The 15479-nt window shown below is 47.8% G+C and overlaps 1 protein-coding gene across 2 annotated transcripts in view; it reads right to left on the reverse strand.

Moving 5' to 3' along the window:
* Positions 1-291: 291 nt before the first annotated feature.
* Positions 292-15479, reverse strand: part of ift43 (intraflagellar transport 43 homolog (Chlamydomonas)) — a 74180-nt gene continuing 58992 nt past the window's right edge. Inside the window, exons 5-10 of one of the 2 annotated variants that reach the window (XM_080202138.1) lie at positions 13506-13552; positions 9034-9106; positions 7073-7148; positions 4902-4964; positions 3315-3456; positions 292-1463 (exon numbers count right to left, since the gene is read on the reverse strand). In XM_080202138.1, the coding sequence (XP_080058264.1) occupies positions 3334-3456; positions 4902-4964; positions 7073-7148; positions 9034-9106; positions 13506-13552 (382 nt within the window). In that variant the 3' untranslated portion in view covers positions 292-1463; positions 3315-3333. Of the gene's footprint in view, positions 1464-3206; positions 3457-4901; positions 4965-7072; positions 7149-9033; positions 9107-13505; positions 13553-15479 lie in introns of those variants that run through there. The other variant, XM_080202137.1, reaches the window with a different exon arrangement.

Consider the following 15479-nt stretch of genomic DNA (forward strand, 5'->3'; position numbering starts at 1 on the left):
CCTTTATCCGTGAATAGACCAAAGCTGTAATGAGATTTGAAATCAGGTGATTCAGGCAGAGCTTAAACTGGATGTTAGGAAGCAGGTTGTTGGTATGTGGGTGTCACATAACAGCATTGTCAATGCCCCTTCCATCACTTTGCTGTAGATTGTACAGGGACTGATGGAGTGGTGATTATGATGTGGAGATGCCGGCGTTGGACTCGGGTGGGCACAGTAAGTAGTCTCACAACACCAGGTTAAAGTCAAACGAGTTATTTGGTAGCATAAGCCACAAGCTTTCAGAGTGTCACTCCTTCTTCAGGTGAGTGAGGAGTTCTATTCACGAGCATATACAGACACAAACTCAATTTACAAAATAATAGTTGGAATGCAAGTCTTTACAAGTAATCAAGTCTTAAAGATACAGACAATGTGAGTGGAGAGAGGGTTAAGCACAGGTTAAAGAGATGTGTATTGTCTCCAGACAGGACAGTTAGTGAGATTTTGCAAACCAGGCAAGTCATGGGAATTACAGATAGTGCGACATGAACTCAAGATCCCAGTTGAGACCGTCCTCATGTGTGTGGAACTTGGCTATCAGTCTCTGCGCTGTCGTGTGTCGTGAAGGTTGCCTTGGAGAACACTTACCCGAAGATCAGAGGCTGAATGTCTGTGACCACTCCTGCCTGGTGATTGTCGAGTGATGTTCATTCATCCGTTGTCATAGTGTCTGCATGGTCTCCCCAGTGTACCATGCCTCAGGACATCCTTTCCTGCAGCGTATCAGGGAGATAACATTGGCCAAGTTGCCAGAGTATTTACCGTGTACCTGGTGGATGGTGTTCTCACGTGAGATGATGGTATCCATGTCGATGATCCAGCATGTCTTGCAGAGCTTGCTGTGGCAGGGTTGTGTGATGTCGTGGTCACTGTTCTCCTGAAGGTTGGGTAGTTTGCTGCGGACAGTGGTCTGTTTGAGGTTGTGCGGTTGTTTGACGGCACGAAGTGGGGTTACAAAGAACAAAGAACAACACAGTATGGGAAACAGGCCCTTCGGCCCAACGAGCCCGCGCCACCATCTTAACAATGTGTTTTTCCTCCTCCACCCTTGACCCATGTCTATGCTTATGGTACCCCCACTGGAAACCAGATTAAGGGGAGAATAATTTAGGGACAATTTGTTACACCAATCAGCCTAAGAGCACATCTTTGGGGTGTGGGAGGAAACCGGAGCACCCGGAGAAAACCCACGCAACCACAGGGAGAATGCGCAAACTCCCACAGACACCGGCCCAAATCCATGTATCTGCAGAGTTAACAGTGATAGTCACTGGGCTGTCGTGGTGCCCATCTGCTGGTCCAGTTTTAAGCATACACAAACGACACGAAGTACTAGGCTACTCTTGAAACATCCACAAGCAGCCCATGCACGACCCACCGTGCGTATGCCCCTCGTTAGACAACAAGGTGGACCGACGCACCTGCGGAGTGAAAGAGAAAAACATCAACATATGTAACAGTTGATTTCCAGGAACATCCCGAGGCTCTGATCCTTATTTAAAACAGTCTCCTATAACCCTCCATCCCTGTTTCGCTCATGTGTCTATCTAAGTAAACCTTAAACAAGTCCAGCATGCCTGCCTCCACCACCTTACTTGGCAGTGCATTCCATACCCCCACGACCCTCTGTGTGAAAAACCTCCCTGTAGCATCCAACTTAGACCTCTCCCCCCTCACCTTAAGCCCGTGGCCCCTCGTGATATTTGTCTCCAATCTAGGAAAAAGCCTGCCACTGTTTACTCTATCTATCCCCTTCATTATTTTATACACCTCTATCAGAGCCCCCCTTAATCTCTGTCTTTCTAAGGAAAAGAACCCCAGTTTACCCAATCTTTCCTCATAACTCAGTCCTTCCATACCAGGCAGCATCCTGGTAAACCTCCTCTGCACTCTCTCCAGGGTCTCCACGTCCTTCCAGTAGTAAGGTGACCAGAACTGGACACAGTACTCCAAATGCGGTCTAACCAACGTTCTGTACAACTGTAGCATTAGACGCCAGCTCTTGTACTCGTACACCCCTTCCTATAAAGGCTAGCATACCATAAGCTTTCTTCGCAACCTTCTCCACTTGTGTTGCCATCTTCAGAGACTTGTGCACTTGCACTCCCAGGTCCCTCTGCATTTCTATACTCTTAATAGGTCTACCCTTTATCATATAACTCCCCTCTACATTACTCCTTCCAAAATGCATCACCTCGCATTTATCAGGATTAAATTCCATCTGTCATTTATCTGCCCAATATACCAGCCTATCTATATCCTGCTGTGTCACCTGACACTCCTCACTATCCGCCAATCCTGCCATCTTTGTGTCATCTGCAAACTTGCTGATCACACCACAAAGGCCCTCTTCCAAGTCATTTATATATATTACGAATAGAAGAGGTCCCAGTACCGAGCCCTGCGGCACACCACTGGTGACAGACCTCCAGCTAGAAAAGGACCCTTCCACTACTACTCTCTGTCTCCTGTTACCAAGCCAGTTATCAATCCACCTAGATACCTGTCCTTATATCCCATGAACCTTAACCTTTTCAACTAACCTACCATGAGGGACTTTGTCAAATGCCTTACTGAAATCCATATAGACAACATCAATGGCCCGTCCTCCGTCGACCGTTTTTGTCACCTCCTCAAAAAATTCTACCAGATTCGTAAGGCACGACGTCCCCTTAACAAAGCCATGCTGCGTATCCCTAATCAGATCGCAACGCTCCAAATGTGTATACATTCTATCCCTAAGAATCCTCTCCAACAACTTTCCTACCACTGACGTCAAACTCACCGGCCTATAATTACCAGGGTATCCCTACTGCCCTTTTTAAACAGCGGTACCACATTCGCTATCCTCCAGTCCTCTGGGAACTGGGTTGTGGGGATGGCCCTGGCGAGATGTTCATCTTCACAAATGACATGTTGTCATCGGTGATTAGCCAGAGGATCTTTCTTATTATTTATGGACAGGACATACCTGGGCACCTTTCAACCTCTGTGCAGATGTGTGCACACATGTGTGTATGTGTATTGGGCTGGCATCATGAGCCAGGTCTTGGTGTGCACCTGACACAACATGTCAGCGCTTGGTCAATGTACCAGCTCCATATACACACACAGCCAGGTCCATTACTTATCAGCACCCAGGTAATACAATAAAGACAGACACGGAAATAGAACAAGTATAAAACTCTCTCTATTTAACAAGCTCTGGCACTTTCACATCCAGGGCAAATATCATATTATAAAAAAAAGCTACAATAGGTGGATAAACTAACAGCAAGGTTCCTTTTACAATCAGACGGGTGCAGACAGCAGCTTAGCTTCATCCTCATCCTGCCCAGCACAATCCTCAGATTCAGTCAGTAGCTCTGAGGACACCTCAGTGAACAGATGATCCCAACTCCAGCATTCATCTTCCTGCTCAAAGGCAAAGGAGATCAGGGTGAAAAACAGAACTGCAGGAATAATCTCAGCCTCTCTGCTAATCAAACCAATCTACACCCCCTACTGTCATTTCAAACTCCCAGGACAGGTACAGCACGGGGTTAGATACAGAGTAAAGCTCCCTCTACACTGTCCCCCCATCAAACACTCCCAGGACAGGTACAGCATGGGGGTAGATACAGAGTAAAGCTCCCTCTACACTGTCCCCCATCAAACACTCCCAGCACAGGTACAGCACGGGGTTAGATACAGAGTCAAGCTCCCTCTACACTGTCCCCATCAAACACTCCCAGGACAGGTACAGCACGGGGTTAGATACAGAGTCAAGCTCCCTCTACACTGTCCCCATCAAACACTCCCAGGACAGGTACAGCACGGGGTTAGATACAGAGTAAAGCTCCCTCTACACTGTCCCCATCAAACACTCCCAGAATAGTGGGCGGGGCACGGCAGCACAGTGGTTAGCACTGCTGCTTCACAGTGCCAGGGACCTGGGTTCAATTCCAGCCTTAGGTCACTGTCTAACTGGAGTTTGCATGTTCTCCCCCGTCTGCGTGAGTTTATTCCAGGTTCCTCCCATAGTCCAAAAATATGCAGCTTAGGTTGATTGGCCAAGCTTAATTTCCCCTTAGAGTCCCAAGATGTGTAGGTTCGGGGGATTAGTGGGGTAAACCCACATGGGGTTATGGGAATCAGGATTGAGTGGGATGCTTTTTCGGAGAGTTGATGCAGACCTGATGGGTTGAATGGTCTCCTTCTGCACTTTAGGAATGTTACGACAGGTACAGCACGGAGTTAGGTATGTGTGGGTTGGTCTGATGAGGAAGAATTGTACAAGCTAGGCTTGTGTCCACTGAGATTTAGAAGAGAAAGAGGTGACTGGTTTGAGGGGTATTGACAGATTGGATGCGGAGAAGGTGTTTCTCCTCTGGGAGAATCTAGAACTTGGGGTCACTATTTACAAGTAAGGGGTTTAAAATTTAAAATGGAGATGAGGAGAAATAATTTCTTTCAGAGAATATGGATTCATAGTAATTCTCTTCCTGAGAAGATGGTAGACACAGACTCCTTGATTATTTTTAAGGCAGAATTGTACAGACTCTCAATAAGTAAGAGGGTGATAGGCTATCTGGGTGGGCGGGATGCAGATCTGAGGTTACAATCAGATGAGTCTTGATCTTTTTAAAAGGCAGAGCAGGGCTGAGGGCCGAATAGCCTGTTCAGATGTTTGATGTAATTCCCACTCTCTGAACTGACATTAATGTGGTTGATGTCCTGTGTCTCTCTCTTGGACAGCCTAGGGGTGATGTTCTCTCTCCTGTCCATGCCTCTTCTCACTGTACACCCAAATGCTGTCTCTCTGCTCATAGTCCAGATGCCATTTTCATTGTTAATGCTTAGCGTTTCCTCAATCTCACCTCTCTGACCTCCTGCTCCGCTGATAACACCCGACTCAGCAGTTTCAGATCAATATCTCCATCCTGTTAATACACACATATCATCAGTAAGTTCCTTACTCTCAGTAAGGGCAGCTGAGCGGGAACAGTGCATTAGAACAACTACTTCCATTTATGTAACACATTAATATAGTCAAATATCCCAAGGTACTTTACAGAAGCATTATCAAATACAATTTGTCACTGTGCTACATGAGGAAATATTATGTAACCAAAAGCTTGGTCAAAGAGGAAAAATTTAAGGGGCATCAAAAGAAGCAGATAGAAGACAAATGTTCCAGAGCTTATGGCCCAGGCAACTGAAGGCACAGCGAGCAAGATGTAGCAATCCAATTGCTGATGCTTAAGGACCAGATTACAGGAACACAGAGATCCGGAGGGATACCAAACTGGAGGAAATTACAGAGATAGGGAGGGGCTAGATTATGGAGGGATTTGAAAACAGCGATATGGTGTGATCCCAGCTGACAATAATACTGGATAAATTAGATCCCAAAGTAAACCTGTGATAAATCATAACCTTTTTTTCAGAAACCATGGAGGAAAGTTACTGAACAAATTCACAGGAGCATGCTGATGAACGACTAACACAAACAATAAAACATTTATTTTACTGAAGAAATAAACTATGTTACACCAGACAAAAAGGTTGGAAAGATCTCAACACAAGCACAAGACAGTTCAAATTCACACTATTCCGTTATCCCAGTAATATCTTTACAGGCACATAAATCAGTGAAGAGTTACCACTTATATAATTATATACAGTTCTGTAGAAGGGTCAATGGATTTGAAAGAGTGTTTCCCTCACCACAGATGCTGCCAGACTGCTCAGTTTTCAGATTTTTAGCATCCACAGTATTTTGCTTTTATATAAGAGTCTCCACTTGCTAGACACACATCGGCATTTCACTTGGGACTGGCACAGTTGTAAACAGTTTTCTTCTGGTGAACTTCTCAGCATTCAGTCAATGTCTTTGACCCAACTCATACCCCCCCCTCCCCGAGATACCCAAAAACTGCACTTTGAACTCAGTCTTCCGTGAGACCTCTTAAACTCATCACTTCACTGAATTCTGTACTGACGAATACTGTCCCAATAGCCTTTTACTGTTTCCTTCTCCGAGAGATGAAAATCCCTGTCCTCACTCCTCTTCTGTCTCTTCTCCGTATCTGTGTTCCTGTACTACAGTCTTTAGACAAAAGTATTTTTCTCCTTTGTATTATCCTTTCACAATCACTAAACTATTTTACTTTCAGGAGTTTTAAAACCACTTTAAATTAATTGTAATTATATTATATACATAAAGACAGACCATTAAGACAGGGGTCTACCCAGACTCCCAGATACCAAGACGCACAAACAACCTAAAATGAAACTGAAACTATTTTATCTTTCTTAGCACACAAATATATAATACATTCAACTTAAAAATTATACATTGTTCATAACAGGCAAGATAAAATTGGGCCTTGCTGGATTGGGAATCAGTGTAGATCAGTGGACAAGTGGAAATGGACAAGTGCGACAGACACAGGGGAACACCACCATCTGCAAGTTCCCCTTCAAGCCACACGCCATCCTGACTTGGAACAGGTTATGTATTTGTATGAATTCTTATTGGCTTTCTGAGCTCTGCTGTAATAACATGTGCAGATACTGCCATGGTGTCATAAATCCCTAATGCGGGAGACAGAGAATAAGCACCCATGTAAGAGAACACACACCTGGAAATAAAGTTCCATTGTTTTTAATCCTAGTGTCTTTCGCCAGTATACAAAATATATCACGGTTCCTCCATTGCCAATAGATCAGAATCCTGGATCTCCTTCTCTGACAGCACTGTGGGTGCACCTACATTACATGGACTGTGACAGTTTAAGGCAGCTCTCCACCACATGCTCAAGGGGCAATAAGGGTGGGCAATAAACTCTGGAGTTGCCAGCAACACTTACATCCTGTTCATAAATTTCAAAAATAGGCTGATGGGTGAATATGACATGGTGTGAGTTAGGATACAGGCAGCTCAGGGATAAGTGAGGTGTGAGATAGAAGCCTGGTCCTGTGGGAATTGGACTCGCCTTGACCTGAACTACACTCATCTCCATATCCCAGTGCCACTGACACTCACCAGGGTCTGGAAGGCTCCATATTTCATTAAGTCATTATCCAGGTCTCGATAAGTCATCACTCGGTTTACCTGAATGCTGAGAAAAGGAGAAAGGGTTGAAACTCATTCACTGTGTAGAGTTCTTTTCAGTTACTGCTGCCCAGATTAGTATGTCCTGTTGTGGGGGATTGACTGTGCAGCCTGAAGTTTCTGCAGCTTTCAGTGGGCTGCGGGGGGTGGGGGTGAAGTGATGGTTGGAGGTTTTTAGCTAGTTTTCAGATAACATGCATTAGAATATAAACCCTGTCTCAATCCCTCATCACTCACATCACAGTCTATTATCCTAATGCCATTCCAACAAACCTCCCTCAATCCACCCCAGACTCCAATCCCAACTCACCAAGTGACATCCCATATCCACATTTCAATCCCAATCCATCCCAATTGATCTAATTTATCTCAGGCCTCACTCCAAGCCCTGATCTGTCTCAGTGAGGATTGACGGATCCTGGAGGTTTCATCCCATAATCTCTAAACTCACCCTATCCCAGTCCCTCCAATGCTCAGTGTAACATACCCAATGCCTCAATCTTCCTCTCACCCAGCCAATCAGAAAGCTTATAAATTCTGTTATTTGATTGGACGATATTTCTGCCATTTGTTCCCAGCTCCATAATTTGAGAATAAGAAGTGAAAGAATAAAAACTCAGATTACTTCTTGATATTACCAATCAGGAGCAGGAGTAGGCCATTCTGCCCCTCGAACCTGCTCCACCATCTGCTAAAATTATGGCTGATCTGATTGTGATCTCACCTCCACTTTCCAGCCTCCCCCCTAATATTCTGTGAGTCCTTGTGGAAGATCTGGGGAACTCTGTTTCAACATATTCATGGCTCCAGCCTCCATCACTCTGGGGAAGATGATTCACAAACTCATGACCCTCAGGGGAAGAAACCCTCCCAATGTCTGCATTAAAAGGGAAGACTCAAATTTTAAACCGTGTCCCTGGTTTTAGTCTGTCCCACAAGGGGAAACATCCTTTCAGTATCCACTCTGTCGCATTTCCTCAGGATCTCTGTTTCAATCGGGTCACCTCTGGCTCTTCTAACACGAATAGACACAGCCCACACTGTCCAACCTTTCCTCATAAAATAAGCTCCTCATTCCTGGAATCAGTCGAAAGAACCTCCTCTGTACTGCGTTCAATGCAAATTAAATATTAAGTAAGGAGACCAAAACGGTACATGGTATTCCAGATAGGGCCACACTAATGCTCTGTACGACAACAGCAAAACACCTTGACTTTTATATTCTACTTCCTTTACAATTAACACATTCCATTCACCATCCTAATCACTTGCTATAGCTGCATATTAATGTGCTGTGATTGCTGCAGCAGGATGCTCAGATCCCTCTGTACGCTACATTGTACAGCAGAGATTAGGACAATCTTTGGTGGACGAGTGATCCCATACACTGATGCCAAACAATCTCAAAGCTTAGTGTTCCATTTTGCCACCCACACCCCAAAACAGTCCCCCACCCACAATGACCTCATCCTCACTGACCCCACCCACACTGAGCCTACCCACATTGAAACAGTCCCCCACCCACATAAATCCCCACTCACACTAATCCCCACCCACACTGACCCCCACCCTCACTGACCCCCACCCTCACTGACCCTGACTCTCACTGACCCCACCCATGCCTTCCCACACCCACCCTGACTCCACCCACACTGATCCGCCCCACACTGACCCCACCCTCACTGACTCTCTCACCCACACTGATCCGCACCACACTGACCCCGCCCTCACTGACTCTCTCACCCACACTGACCCCACCTTCGCTGAACCCCACCCTCACTGACCCTACCCTTACTGACCCCCACCCACACTGACCCCATCCGCACTGACCCTACCCACACTGACTCCACCCTTCCCCCCTATGCATCCCTGACGTTTGAACCAGTCCTTACCTGGGAGGAGCTGCTACCTGCATGGCAAGATCCTCTTCCTGCACTTCCTCCAGGTCTGGGATAATGGGAATATCTGGGCAGGGTTAGAATAGAGAAGCAGTTAATGGCCCACATGAGACAGCACATATAGCGAGTGACACATAAACAGGGAGTACACAGTCAGTACATACAGCGAGTGACACACACAGGGAGTACACAATCAGGCAACCTACCAAACTGTGGATGGCATGTGAGCGACACTATGTTGCAGCAGGGCTAGTCAGCACTGGTTATATCCATGGCACATGTATGGCTGTTACACATACTCACACATACACATGCACGCACATGTACACACACACACACAAACATACACATAGTCTCACACACACACACACACACACTCATGCTCACACACATGCTCACTCACACACACACACTCACACAGTCACTCACACACACTCATACAAACACACTCACATTAGTAGAACACCTGTGTGTGTTCTCTCTCTCTCTCTGTAGCTCAGCAGTCCCCGACCATCATTCACGCTGACAATTCCATCCATCACACAGTGACCCCAATGCAACTCACAAACTTCCAAGGGTTCTTTCCAGCAAATGACTGACACTCACAAAAGGACTGATGAAAACACATGGAACTGTTACCTTGACACAACTGACAGTATGTTCCTTCATTTCTTATGCAGATTGATGGTTGAAGGGTCAGTGCTGAGGGAGTGCCGCGCTGTCAGAGGGTCAGTGCTGAGGGAGTGCCGCACTGTCAGAGGGTCAGTGCTGAGGGAGTGCCGAACTGTCAGAGGGTCACTGCTGAGGGAGTGCCGCACTGTCAGAGGGTCAGTGCTGAGGGAGTGCCGCACTGTCAGAGGGTCAGTGCTGAGGGAGTGCCGCAGTCAGAGGGTCAGTGCTGAGAGAGTGCCGCACTGTCAGAGGGTCAGTGCTGAGGGAATGCCGCACTGTCAGAGGGTCAGTGCTGAGGGAGTGCCGCACTGTCAGAGGGTCAGTGCTGAGGGAGCGCCGCACTGTCAGAGGGTCAGTGCTGAGGGAGTGCCACACTGTCAGAGGGTCAGTGCTGAGGGAGTGCCGCACTGTCAGAGGGTCAGTGCTGAGGGAGCGCCGCACTGTCAGAGGGTCAGTGCTGAGGGAGTGCCGCACTGTCAGAGGGTCAGTGCTGAGGGAGTGCCGCACTGTCAGAGGGTCAGTGCTGAAGGAGTGCCGCATGTCAGAGGGTCAGTATTGATTACATTATTTAATGATTATTAAATGCTTGACAATTTTTTTTCACATTCTGCTTTTATTTAAAGGAAGAAATCAGAAAGTTGGCCCCTCTGATTGCATCAAATTCAGCCAACAGGAGAGAGTAGAGGCAATGTTTGCTAATTGAAACCAATGTTAAATGGGGAAAGACTGATGAATTGGCAGATTTCATCCGTGTGACCAGGACAACATACACACACAGACACACACATGCACATGCACACACAGACATGCACAGACACAGACACTCATACATGTTTACACATGCACACGCGCACACATATATCACTCTCAGACACATGCCTGCACATGCACAGACACTCTCACACACATTCTCACACGCATATACACACACACACACACACACACACGTATACACAGACATGCACAGACACACACAGACAAGCACATACAAATGCTTACACATGCACACTTGCACACACACATCAGGCAGGCACTCACACACAGAGACACACACCCACACACAGACACTCTCATACGCATACACACACGCACACAGGCACTCTCACACACACATGCACACACACAGACATACATGTGCACACACACACACACACATGCACACACACGCCAACACCCACCAGTAACTCTGACATTCTGGCCTTCCTTTTGCAAAGGGCCTTGTTTAGCCATTCTCCTCCCCATGGAACATGCATCATGTTTATTGGCTCTGTCAGTGCAGCTTCAGGAGCCATGTTGGCCAGCAGCTTGTAGTTTTAATTGAGCTCTTTCACTTTCACTCGCTCAGCAAGTCACACACGTACAGAGGCAAAGGCACAAAAAGGCCACATCAGGACGCCTTCCCCTTTCATTGCACATGCTGAGTCCCCGCTGACAGATGAGAAGTAACACCGTTTGAAATGACAGATTGCTTCAGCAGTGACAATAGGGCAGCGAATGTGTTTTACAAACAGGAATCCAAACAGCAGAAACTAACTAACAGTGCTGTGCAGAGAGCAACCAGTCCACGGGAGTTAATGAGTGCCGAGAAATCTGGTGACAGGCGTCACAGGGGAGGTGCAGGGCCCTGATCGCCGATATGCATGCCCCGTAATGGGAAATGGATTTTGGAAAATGGAAAAATCAACTGTTTATGTGCAGTAAATGTTCCCATTTACAGCAGGTTAACAACAAGTGAGTCACAACCACTGAGCTGGCATGCCGATTGACAGACCTCCACGCAGTCAGTGATACCGGGGACAGAGAACATCAAGAAAAACAGCCAACAGCTCAAATTCTGCAAACGGAGCCACCTCATCCAAACATTGTCCCCAAACACTCCCAGGACAGGTACAGCACAGGGTTAGATACAGAGTAAAGCTCCCTCGACACTGTCCCCCCATCAAACACTCCCAGGACAGGTACAGCACGGGGTTAGATACAGACTAAAGCTCCCTCTACACTGTCCCCATCAAACACTCCCAGGACAGGGACAGCACGGGATTAAATATAGAGTAAAGTTCCCTCTACACTGTCGCCATCAAACATTCCCAGGACAGGTACAGCACAGGGTTAGATACAGTGTAAAGCTCCCTCTACTCTGTCCCCCATCAAACACTCCCAGGACAGGTACAGCACAGGGTTAGATACAGAGTAAAGCTCCCTCTACACTGTCCCCCCATCAAACACTCCCAGGACAGGCACAGCACGGGGTTAGATACAGAGTAAAGTTCCCTCTACACTGTCCCCCCATCGAACACTCCCAGGACAGGTATAGCACAGGGTGACATACAGACCAAAGCTCCCTCTACACTGTCCCCCTTGAACCCTTCCAGTACAGATACAGCACGGGGTTAGAGACAGAGTAAAGCTCCCTCTACACAGTCCCCTATCAAACACTCCCAGGACAGGTACAGCATGGGGTTAGATACAGAGTAAAGCTCCCTCTACACTGTCCCCCATCAAACACTCCCAGGACAGGTACAGCAAGGGGTTAGATACAGACTAAAGCTCCCTCTACACTATCCCCATCAAACACTCTCAGGATAGGTACAGCACTGGGTTTGACACAGAGTAAAGCTCCCTCTACACTGTCCCCATCAAACACTCCCAGGACAGGTACAGCACGGGGTTAGATACAGAGTAACGCTCCCTCTACACTGTCCCCATCAAACACTCCCAGGACAGGTACAGTACAGTGTTGCATAAAGAGTAAAGCTCCCTCTACACTGTCCCCATCAAACACTCCCAGGACAGGTACAGCACGGGGTTAGATACTGAGTAACACTCCCTCTATACTGTCCCCATCAAACACTCCCAGGACAGGTACAGCACGGGGTTAGATACAGAGTAAAGCTCCCTCTACACTGTCCCCATCAAACACTCCCAGGACAGGTACAGCACGGGGTTAGATACAGAGTAAAGCTCCCTCTATACTGTCCCCATCAAACACTCCCAGGACAGGTACAGCACAGGGTTAGATCCAGAGTAAAGCTCCCAACCCCACATTCTATTGGATCTCAATGTGTGATGAGGTATTGTGGTTTGGTGACGGTTTCACCAGTGTATGGTGACCATGAGCCTGGTTCAGGACGACAGCAGCTCCTCAGCCTCAGATATGATCAGTTTGAATGCGAGCTCAGCTCCGGAATATTGGAGGCTGAATTCCTCAATGTGAGGAAGCCCCAAGGTTCTCCAGCGCGCTCCTTGCCTGTATCCAGCGTTTGATCTCATCAAATCTCTTTATCACTGAAATTTAGCACTTCAGCCCCACACTTGACACAAGTGTCATCGCTTGCTCCGAAGACAGATGCCTTGTGTTAGATGCCAGCCAATTTGCATCAGGTCACAAATTTAAATCTCATTCCAACCCACTTTATGAAAAGCTCTCTTCGATTCCATCCTTGATTGTAGCACCAGCCCCTCCCCCCTAACATCTATCAAATGGAATGAAGCAACAGAATACCGGCAGCTAAAAAGAGAAAAGAAAATTCCATTTCACAAGATATTGATTGATATATAGCAGGGCCTTATCAGTAAATACGCTGCAAATTAAAGTCTGGAAATGACGTGCTCTCGATCGTAATGTGTTATTTGGAGGATGTATTCAGCAGCTTGCAACTTATTTTCCCCTGTTGATACAGAGAGAAAATTGAACAATTATATCTAACTCTCGCACTATCAGCTTTGCCAGATTGCTCTGCTGTGTTTAATAAGAGCAACCCAACCCCTGGTGAACACCACATCACAAAACTCACCTCCACCATCATCAGAGTCCTCGGGGCTCCTGGGTCTGAGACGGCTGCTGGGGGGAGAAAGAGAGGGAAGAGGCAGAGTCAGATTGGGAACAGACAGGGACGGGCCTCTGTCCAGTCTGCTTTTAAACACCAACACATACGACAGAAATAAATCCCTTCAAACACCAGCAGCTGAACTGAGACCCTGTCGCTCTCCCTCTCTGAGACCCTGTCGCTCTCCCTCTCTGAGACCCTGTCGCTCTCCCTCTCTGAGACCCTGTCGCTCTCCCTCTCTGAGACCCTGTCGCTCTCTCTCTCTGAGACCCTGTCGCTCTCCCTCTCTGAGACCCTGTCGCTCTCCCTCTCTGAGACCCTGTCTCTCTCTCTCTCTTTGAGACCCTGTTTCTCTCTCTCTCTCTCTCTGAGACCCTGTCGCTCTCTCTCTCTCTGAGACCCTGTCACTCTCCCTCTCTGAGACCCTGTCGCTCTCTCTCTCTCTCTGAGACCCTGTCACTCTCTCTCTCTGAGACCCTGTCGCTCTCTCTCTGAGACCCTGTCGCTCTCTATCTGAGGCCCTGTCGCTCTCTCTCTGAGACCCTGTCACTCACTCTCTCTCAGACCCTGTCGCTCTCTCTCTCTTTGAGACCCTGTCTCTCTCTCTCTCTGAGACCCTGTCTCTCTCTCTCTCTCTTTGAGACCCTGTCTCTCTCTGAGACCCTGTCTCTCTCTCTTTGAGACCCTGTCTCTCTCTGAGACCCTGTCTCTCTCTCTCTCTCTCTGAGACCCTGTCGCTCTCTCTCTCTGAGACCCTGTCGCTCTCTCTCTGAGACGCTGTCGCTCTCTCTCTCTGAGACCCTGTTGCTCTCTCTCTCTGAGATCCTGTCACTCTCTCTCTCTGAGACCCTGTCACTCTCTCTCTCTGAGACCCTGTCACTCTCTCTCTCTGAGACCGTCACTCTCTCTCTCTGAGGCCCTGTCGCTCTCTCTCTGAGGCCCTGTCGCTCTCTCTCTCTCAGACCCTGTCTCTCTCTCTCTCTGAGACCCTGTCGCTCTCTCTCTCTGAGACCCTGTCGCTCTCTCTCTCTGAGACCCTGTCGCTCTCTCTCTCTGAGACCCTGTCTCTCTCTCTCTGAGGCCCTGTCGCTCTCTCTCTCTGAGACCCTGTCGCTCTCTCTCTCTGAGACCCTGTCGCTCTCTTTTTCACTGAGAGCCTGTCGCTCTCACTCTCTCTCTCTGAGACCCTGTCGCTCTCTCTCTCTCTGAGACCCTGTCGCTCTCTCTCTCTCTGAGACCCTGTCGCTCTCTCTCTCTGAGACCTTGTTGTTTTCATAAGAACATAAGAAATAGGAGCAGGAGTAGGCCATCTAGCCCTTTGAGCCTGCCCCGCCATTCAATAAGATCATGGCTGATCTGAAGTGGATCAGTTCCACTTTCCTGCTTTCTCCCCATAACCCTTAATTCCCTTGTCTATCAGAAACCTATCTACCCGTGACTTAAATATATTCAGCGAGGTAGCCTCCACCACTTCAACGGGCAGAGAATTCCAGAGATTCACCATCCTTTGAGTGAAGAAGTTCCTCCTCAACTCTGTTCTAAACTGCGCTCCCCCCCCACCCCGCCTTATCTTGAGGCTGTGCCCTTTAGTCCTGCTGTCCTTTCTGAGCGGGAAGAATCTCTCTACCTCTACCCTATCCATCCCCTTCATCATCTTATACATCTCTATAAGATCCCCCCTCATCCTTCTGAACTCCAACGAGTACAGACCCAGTCTATTTAGTCTCTCTTATAGTCCAACCCCCTCATCTCCGGTATCAGCCTAGTGAACCTTCTCTGCACTCCCTCCAAGGCCAATATATCCTTCCGCAAGTGTGGCGACCAAAACTGCACACAGTACTCCAGCTGCGGCCTCACCAATGCCCTGTACAGTTGCAGCAAGACCTCCCTGCTTTTATATTCTATCCCCCTCGCTATAAAGGCCAGCATCCCATTCGCCTT

The sequence above is a fragment of the Carcharhinus amblyrhynchos genome, chromosome 14, assembly GCF_965287045.1.
Source record: "Carcharhinus amblyrhynchos chromosome 14, sCarAmb.v2.hapA, whole genome shotgun sequence".
NCBI lineage: Eukaryota > Metazoa > Chordata > Chondrichthyes > Carcharhiniformes > Carcharhinidae > Carcharhinus > Carcharhinus amblyrhynchos.